The sequence below is a fragment of the Ursus americanus genome, chromosome 15, assembly GCF_024610735.1.
Source record: "Ursus americanus isolate L20-20 chromosome 15, mUrsAme1.1.p, whole genome shotgun sequence".
In the NCBI taxonomy this organism is placed as follows: Eukaryota; Metazoa; Chordata; class Mammalia; order Carnivora; family Ursidae; genus Ursus; species Ursus americanus.
Window position 1 is genome coordinate 36,218,101 of NC_142141.1, and position 21,865 is coordinate 36,239,965.

The following is a 21,865-nucleotide window of genomic DNA, read 5'->3' on the forward strand; positions in this document are numbered from 1 at the left end:
GTCTCTGACCCGGGCGGAGGATGCAGGGTGACGGCTGCCTCCTCGTCTCCCGGGGAATGGGGAGGTGGGCGCGCCAGTACTGGTTTCGTCGTGTGGGCCAGGTACCGTGGCGTCGTCATGTTGGTACCTGCCGGGGCAGCGGCCCCGCTGGAAAATCTGACCCCTGGGATCCGATAGCAGAAGGGAAGGCAGTTGTAGGTTGGCGGCTGAGAGTTCGCCGCGCCTGGGACGCTGCCGGGACCGGGGAGTGAGCTGGGGACTTGGAAGGAGGGCGCCGGACGCCCAGGGAACCGCTGGGCTGCAGCTGTCCCGGAGGAGGGCGGTGACGCGTTTGGAGGGGGGCACCGGGACCCGCGGGGATGCCGCGCCCTGGGCGTCCCGGCCTAACGCGCCTTCGCCGGTCCTCTCGCCCGCCCGTGCAGGTGCCGCCGCCGGACGGGACTCTAAGATGAAGTTATGGGATGTCGTGGCTGTCTGCCTGGTGCTGCTCCACACCGCGTCCGCCTTCCCGCTGCCCGCCGGTAAGAGGCCTCCCGAGGCGCCCACCGAAGACCGCTCCCTCGGCCGCCGCCGCGCGCCCTTCGCGCTGAGCCGTGACTGTAAGAACCGTTCCCTCCCCCACGGGGGGCCGCCGGCGGACCCCCACTACCCCCACCCGCCGCCCGCACGCACCCCAAGCCAGCCGGGACGGCGGGACGGCCTCCCACGCCCGCGCGGAAGCCCCCCTCCCGGGGTGTGGCTGCCGGCTGCTGCCCAAAGGCCCTGACGCTGGTCCGTATATGACACGTGGTGGTTTGCCTAGCACGGAGGGTATCAAACTTTTTGCTGTCCGTTTAGCATTCCGATGAACAGACATTTTCCCCACCGCTACCAGCACCGTAGGAAAACACACAGTTGTCCCCTTTCTCCGCTTCGCTATCACGTACACGCACTCCCGTTTCTTCTTTCTTCCGAAGCCCTTTATCCGTTTGGGTGTGCCTGGCTGTGCTGAATTCTAAAAACAGTTGCATTTCCATCCTGAACTGCCCTTGCAAGGGAAGAGGCTGAGGTTTTCCAAAACCAAGCCAGAGTCAGAGAAAACACAGAAGGGCCTCGATTTCCAGAGCAAGCATCTGGGCAGTGTCAAATCTGTTCAGAAAAGTTCCGGTTCTAGAAAGACTTAAGGGTAAATAGTGCTAGCTAGGACTAGGGGGAAAAGCTGTAGTTCACTTCACACGCGACAATACTAACTTTTAAGAAAAGACCATATAAATAAACAAATAAAAATCTGTGATTTACCTCGCAAAAATGTTTTTAGATAGCACTGTATTAGGGCATGTCAACTATGATTTGATATCATTTGCCCTAGGCTCTTCAGAAGTTTATCTGTTGCACAAAGCAGGGTATGTGCCTAAGTTGCAAGTTAGAGGTTAGTGGGGAAGAATGTAGGTAACAGAGGTAGCACTAGAAAATTTGACACAAACCCAAGATAAAGCAGTAGTGAGCTGTATGTAGCCAGGATGTCACCCTAGCTACTCCCCTCTTCTACTATCCCTCCAACTGTTTTGCACTTAAAACAAACTGAAGTCATGTGCACAACAGAAGCAGCCCCTAAAGTCAGCTATAGGCTGACAGTCCCTAAAACCTAGTGGCCTTGAGCTAAAAACAGTGCAGGAAATGTGATGGGCTTGTTTTATGCTTAATTACAATAAAAGCATCTTCTTCCAGAAGTCCCAAGAAAGAGGAAAAAGTGCATTTTTTAAGGCAAATTAAGACTTCAAGAGTGACTTAAGGTTACAAAAAGAACATGGTTGATGCCTTGAAATTAAAGTAACTGTTCCAAGAGTTTCTGTCAATTAGTTATATAAACTTATTTTTAAAGGCTTTGGTTTCTGCCATGAATTTCCACCTTAGTGTATATAAACGTTTCTCCAATAGAAACTTAAATTTAAAATGTCCCTTAGCGTCATTGTCTTCAGAATAGTACCCATGAGAGCTGAGTAAGTGGCTTTTCATTCACTCAAACAGCCTAGGCCAGAGGAACAGGAACACAGTGTTAGACAATACTTCTCTAATCAGGATGTTCAGGAGAAATATGACTGTGCCTGATTACGACGCTGATTAATTCATGGAAATTTAATTAGCATATTAGTATCCTGTCTACCTAGGCTTATTTAATGCTGGCTCTTGGTTCTGGCTCCACTTACTTTTTTTAAAAAAGATTTTATTAATTTATGAGAGAGAGAGAGCATGAGTGGGGGAGGGGGAGGGGCAGAGAGAGAGGGAGAAGCAGACTCCCCACTTAGTGAGGAGCCTGACCGGGGGCTTAATCCCAGGACCCTGGGATCATGACCTGAGCCAGAGGCAGACGCTTAACCAACTGAGCCACCCAGGCGCTCCCAGTTCTGGCTCCACTTTCAACTTATTCTGACTTTACTTACTTTAGAACTCAGGGAACAGTTTCCAACCGTTCAGTAAGGGGAAGGCTTTCCACTCCAAAACACCAGTGGCTATGAGATGTTGTCCTCTGGCCTTCGTGTTCTTGCCCTCACTTGTCCTCTGGGGAAAGACTCAGAAGGACAGACCCCTGCTCACTGGAATCACCCAGGAATCTTTAACGGAATACTGCTGCTGGGCCTCCCCCTGAGAAATTCCGATTTAATTGGTTTCGGGTGTGGCTCGGGCCTTTGGAGATTTAGACGTCCTCAGGTAACTCGAAAGTGCAGTCAGGGTTGAATCATTATGATTCGATAATTCCCTAAGAAAATCTGTGCGGCATGTAAGATACAACCAGTGACAAAGCAAGCAAAGTAGCATTAATCCTACTGATTAGGGCAGGGTGGGGTGTGCAAAGGACAGGTGGAGAAGAGAGATTACCTCCCTTTTCCGGAAGTGATGCTAAGTCATCAATGAACGAGATTCCTACTGCTCTATTTACATTTGAACTAGCAGAACACACCCAATTCTGTTTTATCTACGGGAAGACCCAATAGATCCTAGAGGACACTTGAAACAGAAACGTTCCCAAAGAGAAACTGAGCTGCATTCTAAGCCAAGTTGACTTCTTTCCAGGTATGTTCAATTTGGTAGCAAGCTGTTAGTGCAGGGTAGGCAGATTCATGACAGTGTGCAGACTTTGAGCACTCAACCAGGGTGAACATGCTATCACGGTGCTGACATTTCTATCTTGCACTGTACACCGTGCGACTGCTTAGAGCTTATGGAAAAAATCATTAAGTCACGAGTTGCATTTGAAAATAGTTCCTCTGCTTTTCAAATGCTTGGACTTAGTGAGTGAGCAAAGGCGCTTTCGTGTGACCTTAACCACTCTGTGCCGTTCGAAGGGGGCTAGCCTGCACCCCCCTCACCCTTCAGGTTGCATGTGTCCTGCTGCTTCCAATGTAAACGAAAGGGCCAGAATTCTGTTCCTAGCATTTTCACAGGATGAACTACCCAAATAGAAAGCATAACCGGCTCGCTTGCTTGCCGACAGGTTGGCTGTAATGTGAATGGGCTGTGGCTGCCTCCTGCGGCAACCGTGAACTTATCTAAACTCCAGGACTTGTGGTTTTCCCTTTGGGGCATTCAAGGGCATCCTTTTCCCTTTAGCTATCTTTGTTCTTTTATTTTGCTTTTGGTAGGTATCTTCTCCAAAGGGTGATTAGAGCAGGTGGGAGGAATCTAGAAGGTGACATTAGCACATGTCACAGCATTGTAGAGGTGACAGTTAATCCCTTCCGCTCCTCATGGTAAAGCAGCTTGTGCAGAGTGAAAGAGCTCCGTTGTGGCAGGAGGCAGGTCGGTGAAACCGGGACCAGAGTTTTCACGAACCACTGCAGCACAGAGCGAAGCGTTCGGTTTTGCTACCTAGGGGAAAACACTCTATGTGGGAGGAAAGTCTTCAACTAGCAACTAAAACCCTGTTGCACAAGGCTGTCTGAATTTAATAAAGGTTAGTTAATCGCAGTCATATGTCAGATCCCGGCTGTGGATGACAGCTCTAAATGTGTTTCACAAGCAAAAGCGTAAAGTGCATGTGGTTTTAAAATTTGCATCTAAAAGCGTGTATTCATTCAGCAAACAGTTTCTGTGTGCCTGCGTGGGCCAGGCACTGTCCTAGGTGCTGGCAAATCCTTGGTACACGTAAGGGGCAGAGGTCTCTGCCTGCACGGAACGTACTATCTCGTAGATGTACAGTGTGGTACAATTCGGTAGCACTGTAAACCGAAACTAAACATCAGTAGCCTTGGGCTAGGAAGGCGGACTTGTTGTGTGACCGGAGGCCAGCTAGAAGAAAGAATGAGTATTGTTCAATTATAATTACAGGTAATACACAACTTATTGCAATACGATGGGACTATATTCACACAGTTTGGTAACAAGTCACGAAATTTCCTATGGAAACAATCTTATAAATCAAGCTATCCAGCTCCCAGGCTGGCCCACACAAATCTAGGTGTAAACCATAGTATAACTGAAATATAATTCACAGTATTATTAGGCTAGAGCCTCTTCCTGGGGTGCCAGGTCCCATAGGTTGCAGAAAGAGGGCCCAGAGCAAGAAATTAGGGAGTCCCAACCAGCAAGAGTTCCAGTTCACACAGTCTGATCAGACTAGGGTTTGGATCCCAGCCCTGACACACAACCAGCTGTTACTGTCTCAAACCTTAGTTTCCTTGTCTGGAAAATAGGGATGCTATTACAACTGTCTCCGAGGGTTGCCCTGAGGGTTAAATGAGAAAATGCTTTGTAAAGCCCGCACCCGATAAATACGGACTGCTGTTATTAGGGGCCATCTTCCTTCTTCCAACGGCCCGATGAAAGCCTTATTCCCACCTCTCCTTTTCGTTTCAGCCTCTGCCAAGACGTTGCTCTAAATGGTGGGATTTCAAGCAGCACAACATAGTAGGGACAGTGAATGAAATGCAAGCCTTACAGGGAGGCTAATTTGGGCCCCAAAGTCTGTCATTTGGTCAGCACTTTGTCAGGTCAGCCTTGCCTGGGATTCTGCTCCTGGAGTCAGGTCCCCTGGCTCTTCCCAGGTTTCACAGCTCCTTCCCATACCCATTTTCTTGAGCCCACGGAGTCCCTGTGGAATTTTTCCCACCAGCTTCCCATGGGCACGTTAGGGAGACCCTCTTCCCCCACTGGGGAAAAGGGAGCCAAGGCAGGCAGACCCGTATGTGTAAGTGATAGGGAAGTGCGGGTTGGAGGCCACCTGTATTGAGTATTTCTGTTTTAAGTGATCCCTGCTGGATATTTAATTTAAGATGCTTAATTTAAGATGTTTCAGAAACCCAGCAAAACCCTTTTGGTGAACTTCAGTAAATGTTCAGCCCGTTGTTATCCAGGAAAGGAAGCTTCTAGAAGCTGGTTCAGTGTTAAGCTTTCTAATCTAATGTTATGGATATAGAATTTGGAATAAATAAGCGCCATCTACCTATTGCTTCTTTTTGCTTTACTGACCATATGAATGAGCAGTACTATAATAAAGTGACTTTGTAAGCTGGAAAGGGGCTCTGCCCTTTGGGATGAGGCTCTTGAAATCAATAAATTTCATGTCAGACCCTTTCAGGAGGCATGGATGCCTCACTTGAGATCTGAGATCCACATCTCACTCTGGCCCGAGTCTGGAGACTGATATCAAACTGTTGCTGTTTAGAGGAATCTATTTCAGGCTTAATTTGGATTGGCTGGTGTTAGGACTTTCGGCTGATCTGACAGCCTAAGAATTATGCTTAAAAGATTCTACTTTCACTGATATAAAAATAAAAGCTATCTGGCCTCCCCCACCCACCAACATCCCTTTCATCTTTGTTCGTTTAGCACTTAATGGTCCATCACACCTTCATTCAATTAAAGCACTTATTCTTTAATTAATCACTTGAGCTCAATCAAGAAGCAAGTATTAGATATCTTTCATGTGCTAGGTGCTGTGTGGCATCAAAAAGACAAAACTGTGAGCTTAAATAGCTTATGGTCTAGTTGTAAACTATGGAGAGGCAGATGGTTGGGTGGGCGGATTGTCAGACAGATAGATATGTCTACCAAGGGGCTTACATTGGCTGAGGTCATGGTAAGAATTCCAGGCAATGAGGTCACTGGGATTTGGAGATCATAGCAGGAAAGGATTCAGGGAAGAGCGAGGATTTGAGCTGGTACTTGAAAGATGGGTATTAGGAAGGGAAGGGAAAGGAGAAAAGGCACATTCCAGACTAGGGAGATGCATGGGCAAATTTATGACCATGATATGGGGAAGAGGCAGGTGGTGTATCCACGGAGGAGGCCAGACCCGTCACCAAGTGCTGAGAACAGGTGGCGGGAAGTCGTGTGAAATTTAGGAGATCTCCGTAGGTGATACCCAGATGATGAGATGCTGTAAAATCCGGGACAAGAAGGGGTTTGCTGTTGTTGATGGCAGTGGAGCGCCACGGGAGCTTCTCAAGCTGGCAGGTGGCTGGGAATGGGACCCTGCTGCCAAGCCGTCTTGCCGCAGAGCTACTCAGGCTGCTCGGGAGTGGAGTCTGTGTAGCATTAGACATATTTTCATTTTGAGGTGTTGTGCCCTCATTTTTAAAAAGTTTCTAGGGGCGCCTGGGTGGCTCAGTTGTTAAGCTTCTGCCTTTGGCTCAGGTTGTGATCCCAGGGGTCTGGGATCGAGCCCCGCATGGGGCTCCCTGCTCAGTGGGAAGGTTCTCCCTCTCCCACTCCCCCTGCTGGTGTTCCCTCTCGCTGTGTCTCTTTCTGTCAAATAAATAAATAAAATCTTTTAAAAAAATAAATAAAAATAAAAAGTTTCTAGGCATTGGCACAGTTGAATCAACATGTTAATCCTCAAGGAAGCGAGTAACTACAAATAAAAACTGAATATTAAAAAGTAGTGTCATAGCACCTCTTGGCTATCCACACAGTTGACTCAGTTTTTAACGAGTTTTATATCTTGTCTGAAAACTGAGTAAGTTTGAGCTCTACTGGACAGGGGGAGATACTTGCATCCCCATTTTACAGATCAAGAAATGGGACCTAGAGAATTGTTCAAGGTCACGAATCTAGTAAGTGGTGAAACCAGAGTTCAGACCTCAGACTTCTGGCCTCAAAGCTAGTATTTCTTGGCTTTACACAGACTGTGATCCCATATTAGTAGATTAAGAACACACAAACACTAGCTTGCTAAAAATACATTCACTAACCCTGAAACACAGATTTTCAAGAAAATCAAAAGAGCAAGCTAATAGAAGTAGGCAATATTAAATTTTTTAAGCCTGTTTAAAAAAAAGAAAAGATTTGATTTATTTGACAGAAAGAGAGAGAGCACAAGCAGGGGGAGCAGCAGGCAGAGGGAGAGGGAGAAGGAGTCTCCCCGCTGAGCAGGACCCTGGGGTCATGACATGAGCCAAAGGCAGACACTTAACCAACTGAGCCACCCAGGCGCCCCAAGCCCTTAAAAAAAAAAAAAAAAAAAAGATTTATTTATTTACTTTAGAGAGAGAGCATGAGCAGGAGGGGCAGCGGGAGAGGGAGAGAGAGACTCTCAAGCGGGCTCTCTGCTGAGCACGGAGCTTGATGTGGGGCTCCATCTCAAGGCCCTGAGATCATGACCTGAGCCAAAATCAAGAGTTGGACGCTTAACTGACTGAGCCACCAAGGCGCTCCTAAGGCCTTTTTTCATTTCCGTTTGGGTGGCAGCGGGCCTAGGCTCACATTATTAGTCGCTACTTTGAGGCCCAGATCAGAAGCTTTTAAGGAGGGAAACGTGAATTTCTGTACATACGCTTGTACCACTGATGCCCATTACAGTGAGAGGAGGCGTCCTCACATTTGGGGGCAAGTAAGGTCTGCTCGTATGTCTGATAGGCTGACAGCATTTGGGAGACCTTCTGGGAGGTACTTGTGCACAGAGCAGTCCCGTTCTGCCCCGGGAAAGGGGACAAGACATGGGAAACCCGGAGTGACTGCACAAGGGCCAGAGTGACCCCCACGGTGGGAACAGGAGTGGGTTTGCATAGGCAGAGCTGGGGTCACTGCTGGGAATCTACCAGTTAGCTCAGGAGAGGCAAACCCACTTTTTGCATGACTTTAATAAGGTAATGGAGGTGGAAAGGGATGGTTTTAAAAGTCTTCAAAGTTGTTTGTGAACCTGCCGAAAGAAAGTTGAAAAACTATTGCACATTTCTAAGACGATACCTAAAATTTTTTGAATCACAGTTTAATAGTCGTACCAGATGTAATTTCCAGCCCCTTAGGGAATGGTATGTGTGCTTCCTATATATTTTTTGGTGACATCTTGGAGCTGCAAATTTAGCTTATCTATTCATGGGAAACTATCAAACTAATCAGCCCAGATAAATTGACTTTTTGGTCGGAAAAGATACAACTTCATTTCCAGCTCAAAGATGCATGTAAATATACCTCCATGATAAACATCACACTTCTCAATCGTAATTACATGATGAATAGATGGTTGGGGAGATGGACAGGCAGACAGATAGAGCACGGAGCCTTCCCGTGAGTGTCTGGCCAGAATGAAATATGAAGCCACCTGCTTCAGTATATTGTGGTTTATTCGTAGGAGACTTCATAGTACATAGTTCAGTAAACACCCATGTATCCTTCCCCGAGACCGACCTCTTGGTAGATTTTGCTTCCTTCCCCTGAACCACTTGAGAATTAGTTGCAAACATAACATCAGATACTTTGGCATACACCTTCTGAGAACAAGGATCTTCCTCTATATAACCACAGTTCAGTTATCAGTCTCAGGAAGTTTAACAGTACTGTTATCCAGTAGGTAATCCATATTCAGATTTTCCCAACTGTGATAATAATGTCTTATTTTATAGGTTTTTTCCCCTTAATGAAGAATTGCAAATTGCAATTTGATGATCACGTTTCTTTTTTTTTTTAAGGATTTTATTTATTTATTTATTTGAGAGATAGAGAGAGACAGAGATAGTGAGAGAGAGAGCACAAGCAGGGAGGAGAGGGAGAAACAGGCTCCCCGCTGAGCTGGGAGCCCAACGCGAGGTGCCGGGCTTGATCCCAGGACCCCAGGACCCCAGGACCCCAGGATCATGACCTGAGCTGAAGGCAGACGCTTAACTGACTGAGCCACCCAGGTGCCCCATTGATCATGTTTCTTTATTTTCTTTGAGAATAGCTCCCAAGCCTTTTCTTACCATGACGTGGACAGTTTTAAAAAGTTCAGGATGTCTTGCCTGCTGTTTTGCTGTTCTGCCCTTCAATTTGGATTTTCGTGTGACTGTTTCCCTGTTAGGAGATTCAGGTAAACACCCTCGGAATACCGAGTTCCTGATGATGTGTCCTCATGTCAGGGGCCACCGGTATCCGTTTGTCCCCAGGAGCCATGCGTGCCTGAATTGTCCCAATGTGGCACCTGCAGGCTTTGGCCCCGGACAGTGCCTCACCGTAAGGAGTGAGATGGGCAAGAAGCACGCGTCTCTTTCTGGGGTGGAAGGCTGATCGCTGATCGTAAGGCAGGAGCTGGGAAAGAGAACCGGCCGCAGGTGCGTGTGTAGGCTGACCAATTTCAGGGTGCAGCACGTGTGGCGACCAATTCTCTTAAACTGCCATAGGCACTGTAGAAAGTTTTCCCATGCCTTTAGCCGGGACACAGGGCTCAGTTGGAAGACACCGACCCACATCCATAGTGGACACAAAAACACCATTCATGGGCTGTGGACTCAGTGGATGTTTGTGTGGTTAGTTTTCGGGCATTTCTAGGGAGCACAGAAGAGGCAGCAGAAACTCCCAAGCCAGGCCTGCTCCTGCCCACAGGCCATACACCACTATGCCAGGGGCACCAGGCCCTCTCCTCCGTAGCACACACTAGACAACAAGGGACCAGCGTCTGCATCTCCTCTGGGGGACTCTTGCTTTGTCTAGAGCCAGTGGACTTGAGCTCCACACTGCTGCCCCCCTGTGTAGATGTCCCTGAAGGGTGATCACAGACAACCGTACGGACTTTAGGCACCGTCTGCCACATGCTTTCGGGCACTGAGCTGAACACTTGCTTCGACTGTGGTGAACGTGCGACTATCCCCATTTTAAGGGGAAACTGGGACTTCACAGGGTTAAGCAACTCAGCAGCCTCTGGACCAAGGGCACCCTGAGTCCAGCACTCACTCTTTGCCTGTTTTTAATTTAATCAGCCAGCATAGAGTACATCATTAGTTTCAGGTGTAGTGTCCAATAATTAATCAGTTGCATGTAGCACCCCGTGCTCATGACATCACGCAGCACCCACGCTGCGCCCACAGCCCCAGCTCACGGCCGGCCAGCCCAAGACACTCCCACATAACTCTTCTGGCTATGTCAGAAAGTCGGGAAGAGAAGTCAGGTGTTGGGATTTTGTAAATGCCATCATTTTTGAGAGATCTGTATAGCTGATTCCATGAAGAGTCTTTGAGATGCCAGTAAATTCATTCACAGTGGGGGGGGGGGTAGCAAGTCCCTCCTCACATCTGACCACAGGAAACTGGCTCAAATGATAGAGAACACTTTTCTTTTACCCCCTTTATTTTCCTTTCATCTTCTCTTTGCCTCTGCTCTTCTTGCCCAAGGCCCTCAGACCGTCAGTGTTCCTCTTAGCCACTGCTCAGTTGGCCTCTGGGAAGGGCTGAGGGAATGAGAACGTGGAACCCAGGAGCATTCTGGGGCCTCCGGCCTCGGGCAGGGCTTTGTGGGAAGGAAGAAGCAAAGGTTTCTTTGCTTCCAGGTTCCTTTGGAGTTTCCCCTCAAAACCCACCTGCCTCTGATAACACCGCAAGGGATTCTTTCCCCAAGTGGCTTTTTGTGTGCTTAATTTTATTGGGTAACTTTCTCACCCTTCCCGTAAGGTTTTTATAAAGGCAATAGCAGAGCTCATGGTGTGTGCCCCTTAGCATGGGGGGGGGGTGTTTACTGCTGACTGTGGAGTGCTTTTAGCTCACACCAGGTGTCCGTGGATTAGTTAACAAATGGACACCCTATGGGGTGTGTTTGTGCCTTAAAAGCAGGAGGATGGATGTTTTTCTCTCCAGGGGAGCCATGCGGTATTTCTGTAAAATTATTAACATAACTATAATGAAAGCATGGACCACATAGGTGGAAATCAGAGCCGGGCAATCAGAATCTGATGGCAAAATGAAAATACTGCCCGTCTCTTCCTCAGTGAGGTTTTTGGGCTATTTGTCTTCCTGGAATAATTTCCATTATACTCATGACAGGTTTTCTTAGTTAAATTGTAGGAGAAAAATTCAAGATAGTATAGCTAGTACTCATGTGCGATGTTGGTCAAAGTAGGTGGAGATGGTAAATAAAATGGCATTTTGATGAGCAAAGTGGCTTTTAAAACTATACCCAAGTGTTCTTTTTCTATATTCTGAAATGGTTTGCATTCTAGTTGGTCTTTTTCTTCTGCCTTAAGAGGATCCAGAAATGCTTTTTTTAAACAACAAAACACTGGTGTTTTCACCACGCAAATACCTTTCAAATAAACCCGTGTCATGCCTTACTGTCAACAAACCACTGGTCATGAAGAGAATGCTCTGGGAGCCCTGGCAGTGATCACGGGGACTTCGTAAATTGCCTCACCTGGTGATGACTTTTAGGGAAATAGATGCCGTAGACCCCTCTTGGAGCTAACCCAAGAGTGCCCAATGCCTAGGCCGGTCTGTCTACCACTGGGTCAGTACTCTGTCTACAGTAGGAAAGCGAGGGTGATCGTTACTTAATGAGACACGTGTCGGCGTTCTGGTGCCTAGTGACCCGTAGGCTTTTTATTTTTAATCAATGCAAATAAATGGCAAAATTAACACGTAAGTAGTAGCAGATGACAAAACTCTGTAGAATTTTTCAGAGAACAGGAACATTCTCGTGGAATAACGCCACACATTTCAGAGGTCGCTGAAGGTCAAATAAGAACAAGAGTCAGCAGCTTGCGAGGTGGGCTGGATCCGTGATCCAGCTGGTAGCAGTCGCAGTGGGTGATTCTAGCCTTGGATTCGTAAGCCGGGTATGACCCAAACATGCTTGAAGCAGCGAAAACGGAAATGGATATAATAGAGGTGTTTAAGAAAATGGCCAGTTTAGCGTTCGACTTCAGGGTGCTGGAGACGGAAGGCTGACAGCATGTTGGTGTCATATGCCCTCTCAGAGGCCATCGGCTCAGTCCCTTCCTTTATAGACGGAGACTGAGGTGTAAGGAGGACTCCCCCTAGAACCGGGGGTTTTGAGGCTCCGCGCCCTTTCTACACATCTCACCTCTCCTGCTTGGGGCAGAGGAAGAGGACGAGTTGAGAGACACTCCGTGTGATTGTTTCAAATGTAACCGACGCACTGAGCCAAGAGGTAAACTGAAAAGGTGGCGAACGGCTAGACCCTAAAATACCCCCCGTGGGGTCGCGCGGGGCCCTGAGCAGAAGGCTGCCGGGGCATCAGCCAGCGCGGCCTCTCCCTGACCCAGGCGACTGAAAACGAACGTCTGGCAGCACTCACTTCCCCACCACGACGGAGGCTGTCTGCGTCTTAGGCCGTTAGCACTGGGGACGGCCCCAGGGAAGGTCCCCTGGACCTCAGGAGGGCTACGTGACTGGCCCAAGGTCACGAGACGGGTCAGGGGCTGACCCCAGACTGGGACTCCAGGCTGTGTCCTCTCCAGCTCTGCAGCCAGAGCCTCATCAGTTGGTGCCAGAGGGAGTTTGAAGAGCATCCGGGGATGGGGCCTCTCTGTCGGCATCCGCCACCGCCCTTGGCTGCTGGTTTTCCGGTTTTAACTGGGAAATTGCCAGATCTGCCTTGGAGCCGTACGCAAGAACCAGGGCAGGGGACGTGCCCCTGCGCGGCTTGGCTTTTCCCTTCTCAGAGACAACTTACTGTATGCTGTGGCCCGCCGCGGCCTCATTTTATTTTATTTTATTTTATTTTATTTTTTTAAGATTTTATTTATTTACTTGACAGAGACAGCCAGTGAGAGAGGGAACACAGCAGGGGGAGTGGGAGAGGAAGAAGCAGGCTCCCAGCAGAGGAGCCCGATGTGGGACTCGATCCCGGAACGCCGGGATCACGCCCTGAGTCGAAGGCAGACGCTTTAACGACTGCGCCACCCAGGCGCCCCTGCGGCCTCATTTTAGAATCATCTTCATGTAACTCAGTTCATGCTGCATTTTCCAACAGAAAGTATATTTCTCACTGGATTTGGTAAATGGGTCCAGGTGAAATCAGCGTATCTTGAACTTGTTCCAGAGTAAACTACACACGCCTTGAGACTTGAAAAGCAGCATAGTAGTAAGCTTTGTGGTTTTTTGTGCTTAAAGACAAATAGGTGGCATGGAGCCCTAGAGTAAGTTTGACCTTTAAAACTAAACCAACGGAGTCCACATTTATGAGTCATGTGGCCTTTCTTTTCATCTTCTCTGAGCCTCAGTTTCCCGATCTGTGAAGTCAAGGTAATACGCAGTCCCTACGTTAGCCTTGCAGGGGTGTTGTGTGGCTTCAAGTTAATGCTGTAGGAACGGAGGCATCCATCCCCCCTTTATATCGGCAATATTTTTAAGTTGCATCAAGGAAGCTGTTATTTTAAACATAGAATGATGAAATTCTGTAACGTGAGGAATTTTAAAGTAGTTCTTATAACATCTCAGTGTCAGTGAAGAAAAATCATGTTTGTATCTTATTGAAAAGTAAAAATAATGTATTCCAAAGAATGACATTAGTTGGGAATTTTCTTGAAACGTTCTATCAGTCAGGCTGATCCTTTTCATATAAACTGCATGTGCGCAGGTGTGTGCCCACGTGTATGAAACATATATGTGTGCGGAGAGCGAGAACGTGTGTTCTGCCTGTGTGTACTTGGTCTACAGATAGTCTGTACTTCACCCGGGGTACAGGCAGGTAAGGAAATCAGATTAAAGGAATGCCTGGGTGGCTCAGTCGGTTAAGTGGCTGCCTTCGGCTCAGGTCATGATCCCGGGGTCCTGGGATCGAGTTCCGCATCGGGCTCCCTGCTCAGCAGGGAGCCTGCTTCTTCCTCTGCCTGCTGCTCCACCTGCTTGTACACCCCCACCCTGTGCAAATAAATAAATAAATACAATCTTTAAAACAAACGAAGAAAGAAATGAGATTAAATATTCCCACCCCCAGGAGGTTTTCCCCTCGCCTCCTGTCTGTGAGCAGCCTCTTTGGGGAGGCTCTGCCTGTGAGGACAGGCTGCCCAGCACCTCAGCAGCCCGAGGCATAGCCTCCCGTGGCCTAACCTCCCGCCCCCGCAAGAGTGTACGCTACCCTGGAATGGGGCACTACCTGGAGTAAGGCCATCTGGGCACTGGTTCCAGATGGACCTTTCACCCATGAGGCCTTGGCTTAAGCAGTAGCTCAGCCCATGGACCGCAGTGTATTAACCCTTGCCCTTCCAGTACATAGCAGCTGGACGCTTTACAGTGGGGTACAGAGACCGGGCCTCTGGCCTTTTCTCTGGGGCCCCTGCATTCTTGAGGCTGACTCTGGCCTGGAAGACAGTTCCTCTAAGAGGGGCTACTGTGGGTAGGATCCAGCCCCCATTTTTCTCGAACTCTCAGAGCCTCAGAGACCTTCCCTCCATCCTCAGAGCCCACTCTGGGGGAGGAATCATCTCCTGTGCTGCCTCCCTTTTGGGCCCATGGGTTGAAGACAGGCTGAAGGCTAGCTTAGACCCCTAGTCTGGCTGGGGCAAGGAGGGGGACAACCTGACACGAATATAAAATGACCCCTTTGATTAAAATAGAGTTAAACCGTACTGTTCTTAAGAGAAATCTAACATTTAGGAGACTGTTTTGTCCGTGCAATGCGGGCTTAGCTAAGATAATGTTTTGGACTATGTACTTTTTACTTAGGCTATTACAAGAAGTACTCTGAGTCCTTACCCTTGTTCCTATAAAAACTCAATTACCTTTACAAAATGGTCAATATCCCAGTCCTTTGTTCCTGAGGTGACTTTACCGTCTTTCTCCATAATCAAGGGAGGCAAGGTCTCTGCTGTGAACGGTTTGTTCCCAGAAATATTCCCCCAGTACAAGGTTTCATTTGTTTAAATAGCACTGTTTATACAAAGGACGCATCAAAGTTAAAATATTTTAAGGAGAATAATGCCAAAATATTTGGTCGCATACTGAAGGGTCACTTAAATGCATTTGAGCATTTTGATTTTTCAAAAACTTTAGCTTTTAGATGGACATGTTTTTCCAAGACATCCTCCAAGTGGGTCTGGGAAAAAGTGTTTGACCTATTTTTTAAAAATGATGCTCCTCTTTTGTGGTTTGCAAGTATTTTACTATCAAAGTTAGTACTATCGAGGGCTGTTCGTATAGCTGACATTCTGCCAAGCCCTTTTTACAGGCTGAAGAAGAAAGTGATATGCCATTAAGTTTTAATTTAGGGAACTAATCCAACCCTAACCCCCTTCTTTCCCCTCAGCTCTGTGAATTCTTGGAAGATAAGGGCAGCTGTGGGTTTGCCAGGGCCCGGGTTTGAGGCCTCTGCAGAATCTCTAAGAACAGGCACAGTGAAGCGAATGGCTCCTCGTGCCCCCAAAATGCCTTGTGTTGATAAATTAAGGTGCCTCTCTATAAGTGAACTCAGCATCAAAAGGCCTGGAATTAGGAATTTAGTTGGAAGAGGCAGGCCTATTTGCTCTGTGGTTTGGAAAATATAATGTTACCCTTTTCTGGTTTCCAAAATTCATATCATGTAAAACTTGCAAAGTAAATATTTATTATTTTGCTCTACTTTTCAAGAAGGAGAAGAAAGGAAAAAGGGAAGAAAAAAAAAAAAACCGTTGGGCTCAGTAAGAATCACCTGCAGCCAAAAACTGGGGCTTTAATAAATATTTCCACATTACTAATCAGGTATGAGGCGGATTTTCCCACCAAAAGGAAAAGTTCTTATTAGCTATATTCTTCGGTTTAACATTGAACATTTATTGACTGCTTCCCAGGTTCCTGGAAGCCTTTTAATTTGGGATTAATCATCCGTTTACCACCTCATCCAAAGCGTAAGTGGTTGGTGCATTCACGCTGCTACACTCATCACCCTAAAAAAGCCAACTGGAATTTAAAATAAAGAAACTAAACGTTCTCATAACAAAGTATAAGTATGTCACAAACATCATTTAGGACTGTTATACTAAAAATTTACTTGCAATTTATCTGAAATTCAGATTTAACAAGGCGCTCTGTATTTTATCTGGCAAGCAAAACCAATGGACAGAGCCATGCAGTCAAAATGTCATAAAAAGGAGGGAAAACGTTTTTTGGGAACTTTGAAAGGAACAGGCAATAAATAAGAACATTATATAGACTGATTCAAATCGTTACTGTAACTCCAATAATATAAAAGTATGTAATTTATTGTTGCATAAATTAATGAGTCTCTAGACCATGTAAGTTGAACTTTTACAACTCAAATGTTTTCCTGTGAGTTTATGTTAAAATTTTAGTAATGTTTCATCCTCATTTCTGATTAATCTTAGTTGATTCTTAATCGATTTTAACTTTCTATGTCCCCAGGTTCTTAAGTTACTAATCTATTCAGGAATTCTGGGGGGGGAACCCCTCATGTGAGTCCTCTTGTAACACAAAGGGTCTTTTCGGGGAACATGAAGACTTTTTTTGTATTTTGATTAATCACCCCTAATATATCAATTTTAGAAGTTCAGATTTCTATACAGGCAGGGTTTTGGAAACTGAGCACCCTCATTGCCTCTTCAGAGCTTATTACTGAAAACAATCACAAATAGCATAGGGAGCTCATTCCTCAAAATAAGCCGTTCATTTCTTTATACAGAGTGATTTAAAGGGTTTTGTTTTAAGAAGAAAACTTCTTAAGGATGTCCGGTTAGAAAGTGGCTCCGAGAAAATGACTAACTGAGAGTTCCCTCCCACGCCAGTCCTCCGGGGAGCGGGGAGCCCCTTCTAGGCCCCCAAGGGAGGCGGACATTGGGAGAGGACACTTGCCTGCCGCAGGAAGTTGGCGAGATGGGTTTTTCACTCTCAGGTGGAAAATGACGGTGCCCCTCAGGGCATGGCCACTTTCCACGTGACGTGGGCTGTTTACCTGGGAGCCGTGTATTTCCTTACGGTGTGGTTCTCAACCGAAGTCCAAGTGTCCCGTTGAAAAACTAAGGACTCCTTCTCCCCTTTTAAAGTGCCCTATTTCATTCAAAAATTATGGAGGGCTTCCAGCGACCAGATCCTGTTTTAAGCACTTGGGATCCGTGGGTGAACACGCTGAGCAAAGGTCCCTGCCTCCTGGAGTTGACTTTCTATCAGAGAGACAGACAATACATAAAAAGCGTTATACAGTGTTGGAAGATAATTATTATGGTGGAGGGTAGGGAAGCAAGGCGGGGGGGGGTCTGGATTTGGGCTTGGGGACAGATTACATTTTAAACAGGGAGGTCAGGGTAGGACTTGGTGGTGGTGACATTTGAGTAAAGACTTGAAGGTGGTGTGGGAGTGAACCACTGGGTGCTGGACAGGAACAGTGTGACATGCAGAGAAGGAACAGATAGCACAACGGCCCTGAGCTCCTGCTTGCGTCTGATCTGTGGTTCTCAACCCAGGGTGATTTTGCCCCCAGGGACATTTGGCAATGTCTAGAGAAGAGGGGGGATGCTACTGGCATCTCTGGCTAGAGGCCAGGATGCCGCTCAGCATCCTGCAATGTGGGAGGACAGCCTCCCGCAGCAAAGAATGATGCTGCCCCAAATGTCAGTAGGGCTAAGGTTGCGAAACCCTGTCTGTGAGAAGCAGTAAGGAGGCCAGGAAAGCTGGGGGAGAGGCAGTAAGGGAAAAGAGAAGTAGAAGAGAAGGTCAGAGATGACAAAGGCTGTAGGAGAAGGGGTGGCTAGGTCAGGTAGGGCCTTAGGCCAGTGTGGACCTCAGCTTTTACTCCAAGAGAAATGGGGAGTCATTGGAGGGTCTGGAGTGGAGAGGGACGTGACCTGCATTAACAGTTTGAAGAGTATCGCTCTGGCTACTGAGTGGAAAATAGACTGAAGGAGGAAAGGCTGGAATGAGGGAACTCGAGGCTGCTGTGGTAACCCAGACAGAGACGATGGGGCTCAGACCAGGGTGGGAGCAGCTTCCTGACTTCCGGGCAGCGGGTCTATCCAATGCCAAATCTTAGATATTGGACAGTGAGGCGTTCTGGGGGTTCCACACAGTCTGCACTCTTTTCATCACTATGTACCCTGTGTTATATATATTCTATGTGACCTAGATAGATGAGTGTCGATCACTAGACCTATCAACTGATGAATCGATCGATTGATAAAGTTAAGTCGCCTTAGCTGGATTTTGTATTACGCAACAGGCTACCTGATATTTGTTTTAAGATTCAGTCCATGACAAAACAGTTCGACAGGACTCAGGCACAAAGTGGTAATCCTTCTCTGCTTTACCGTAGTCTTGGCAAAACACGTTCACTCTTGCTAACAGCTATGTTGAGGTGTCCTTTTCTAAGCCACATATAACCCTAAACATGCTAAATTACCTGAAAAGGGGGTGAGGGGAGCATAAACGTTCTAGGACCCAATAACGAGGGGTTTAAATGGGTTTCAATGGCTTTAAAGAAATGCGTTAACTTGTTCAAATAGTTCCTCGCCTCTTACTTCGTCAGCCAAAGCAAACGCTGCAACAGAGCAGAAAACCCCAAGAGACTGGGAATTCTTGCGTTCACCCAAAGGTCTCAAACTTCTAAGAAGCATCACCTCCTTATTCCTCCGTGTGGCCTCCCTAAAGCGCACATGTCTTGTCCTATGGGCAACCAAAGGCCGTGGGAGTCGTGTGGCAGCCTATCCACAAACAGCATCTCCTTCCATTTACTGCTGGCCCGTTTAAATGTCTTCTTACAGTATGACCATATTTTTTTAAGTCATGCTGTTCCAAGGAAGTGGTCATCTCTTTGTTAGTGAAAAGTAGGCTTTTTTCTGGAAGTTTTTAAAAGGAACTTTTAATATCTAGGTGAAGTCATGAGCTTTTCATTCGTTCTATCAAAATGCTTCTCGCCCCACTCAGTGGCACAGAAGTGTGGAGTCAGGGACAGGTTCCAAGGAAGCGCCCTCGAGATATTCCAGATGAAAGTAGCGATGTTGGAAGACTTCCCCATCCAAGATAATCCTTTTCTCAGCTTCTAAGACAGGGTTTCTCAAAGTCATGTCAGAATCATTAAATGTGGAGACTCTCTGGCCCCTCCCCGTAGCTCCCATGAAGGGTAGGGCCAGGAATCTGCATTTCCGAGCTCCACCCAGCTCCTTCTCCCTCACACTCACATCTGAGAGCCCCTGCTCTCGCTCAGATGATCAGCCAAGAGAAATGGCTCCCAGCAAGCGCGACATAGACTTATTAAAAATGGCAGATGTCACTCTAACGAGAGAGGTGCTTCTGAGGATTTGTTTTCTGCAAGAAGTGTGTCTGTCACCCGCCATGCTAGTCTCCTCTTTTAATTGGATACTCTGCCTCCTGGGGGTGCATTTGTGCCTCTGCGCCCGGGGGGAGTGCCGGGGTCGCCTGGCTGGTGGTTCTGCTGGGGGTCCCCGCTAGGCTGACTTTGGAGGCACCTTCCTGTGGAAGACTGCTCCAAACCGTCCTTGTCGTCTCATGTGCCCTTTTCTGTTTTCTCGTTGAACAGCAAACATGCCAGAGGATTATTCTGATCAGTTTGATGACGTCATGGATTTTATTCAAGCCACCATCCGAAGATTGAAAAGGTCACCCGAGAAGCAAGTGGCCGTGCCACCCCGGAGAGAGCGGAATCGCCAGGCCGCGGCCGGCAGCCCGGAGAATGCCAGGGGGAAAGGGCGGCGAGGCCAGCGGGGCAGAAATCGGGGGTGCGTCCTAACTGCAGTGCATCTAAATGTCACCGACCTGGGTTTGGGCTACGAAACCAAGGAGGAGCTGATTTTTAGGTACTGCAGCGGCTCCTGCGACGCGGCCGAGACAATGTACGACAAAATACTAAAAAACTTATCCAAAAATAGAAGGCTGGTGAGTGACAAAGTAGGGCAGGCTTGCTGCAGACCCATCGCCTACGATGACGACCTGTCGTTTTTAGATGACAACCTGGTTTACCATATTCTAAGAAAGCATTCCGCTAAAAGGTGTGGATGTATCTGACTCCGGCTCCAGAGACTGCCGCGTATTGCATTCCTGCTACAGTGCAAAGAAAGGGACCAAGGTTCCCAGGAAATGTCAGCCCCGAATGGAAGATGAGGACCAAGGAGGCGGAGGAGGAGGAGGAAGGAGGAAGGAGGAAGGAGGAAGGAGGAAGGAGGAAGGAGGAGAAGGAGGAGGAGGAGGAGGAGGAGGAGGAAGGCAGCAGTTGGGGGAGCCTGGTAGAGGGAGATCCAGCTACAGAGAACTGGACGGGAGAGAAAAGGGCCATCTGGACTCTCCCGGCTGGCAGCCGAGGTCACCAGAAGCTCAGGGCTGGTGTCCCTGGTGGGGGTTTCCTTTCATCTGCCGCAGCCCACCATGGCTGGTCCCGGGCGCAGTTGTGGATGCACTTGAAACCAAACCAGTGTATCTCCTGTGGTTTATTTTCACATGTCTGGAGACACCCGGGAAACGGTCATCCTGGTGTCGTTCCTTGTCATGGCGTTTTACTGCTGAAAGCAAGAAAGGTTTATTTTTCTGTCACTCAGCGGAGACATCCCCAGAAAAGAGGAAGAACAAAAAACAACACAACACAACACAACACAAAAAGCAAAGACACAAGAGATCATTACCTTTGAATTTGAAAGTTGAGGCCTGAGGTTTACCACAGCCAGCATGTTTTCCCAATGGTCAGTCGGTGATGGATTTTGAACATGGTGTGTGGGGTGGAAAGAAGTTGGCTAGGAACCGAAAAGGCTGTCTTCATGACTAAAAACAAACCTGAAGGTATTTCCTTGATGTCCTTGGAAACAGGAAACCAGTTGTGGTTTTCGGCAGCATTCTTGCAGGAGAGCGAGTGGGGAAGACCCCCAGCTGCCCCGGGGCAGGGGGACCCGCTGGGCCTGTCGGTTTACAGAGAGACAGATGTTACATACCCCCCAGCTCCGTTTATGCATGGTCACCAGTGACCAGAGAAGCTACTCGATGCAATGCATCTGTTCAGATACAGAAATATAGAGAAGATATTTATTGAGATTTAAGTTATTGTTATTTATTACCGTTCACTAATGAGTTGCTCTTTTTTCCCCTTATTTATTAAAGTTTCTTTTCAAAGGTGCCAGAGTATATGTGCTCGCAAAATGCAAGGAAAAGTGACAAAGGAAATTTTGATTGGGAACAAGGGTCCATGATTTTCAAAGTATTAAAAAGTTTTTCGCTAGGCAAAAATCACTTACTTTACCTTTTTAAGAAAAGCCCTCCTTAATCTCCCCCATCTCAGCCTCTTCCCTATTTTTATTTTTGAAAAAAAAGGAACGTGTCAGAAGGAGCGCTTCTGACAGGCCCCCTTCTCGGGAGCGGGGTGCAAAGACCCGTGGGCACGGGTGTTTTGTCCTCACTGTTCCATCGCTGAACAGATCGCCACACGCTCCCCCTTCTGTTGTATGTAAGCTCTCACTCCCTTCCACATGTATCTATCTATGATATGCATAACCGTGTCTATGAAAGGGGAACTCCCTTTTAGTAAGTAGCCGTGGATTCAGTGTTGACCTGAAAGTAAGATAAAAATCCCATCAGCTAGCCATGGTCTTGCCCTGACTTGTGGAGACCCTTCCTCCATCCTTCCATCCACCCACTATCTTCTAGAGAAACATGCTCACACCCAGAGCAGCCAAGGAGCATGTTGCCGGCCTTCCAGAAACGGGATCTACCTGGGTATCATAAAAGTCCCTTGGCTGTCTCCTTGGGGCAACAGTCGCTGT

General features: G+C 47.5%; 1 protein-coding gene across 2 annotated transcripts; it reads left to right on the forward strand.

Moving 5' to 3' along the window:
• The first annotated feature begins 316 nt into the window (after positions 1–316).
• GDNF (glial cell derived neurotrophic factor) lies at positions 317–20,247 on the forward strand. Of its 2 annotated transcripts, none has more exons than XM_045787292.2 (2): positions 317–599; positions 19,642–20,247. In XM_045787292.2, exons 1-2 carry the CDS (start codon positions 449–451, stop codon positions 20,124–20,126), a joined length of 636 nt encoding a protein of 211 aa, XP_045643248.2. In that variant the 5' UTR covers positions 317–448; the 3' UTR covers positions 20,127–20,247. The 2 variants fall into 2 exon arrangements, with proteins under 2 accessions (XP_045643248.2, XP_087724043.1); XM_087867917.1 differs by having other exon boundaries at positions 318–521.
• Positions 20,248–21,865: the final 1,618 nt, after the last annotated feature.

Bases quoted from the DNA above. Each gene is read 5' to 3' on its own strand.
- GDNF (XM_045787292.2), top strand. From the start codon at position 449: ATGAAGTTATGGGATGTCGTGGCTGTCTGCCTGGTGCTGCTCCACACC. The intron at 600-19,641 runs GTAAGAACCGTT...CTCGTTGAACAG, and splicing joins CTTCGCGCTGAGCCGTGACT to CAAACATGCCAGAGGATTAT.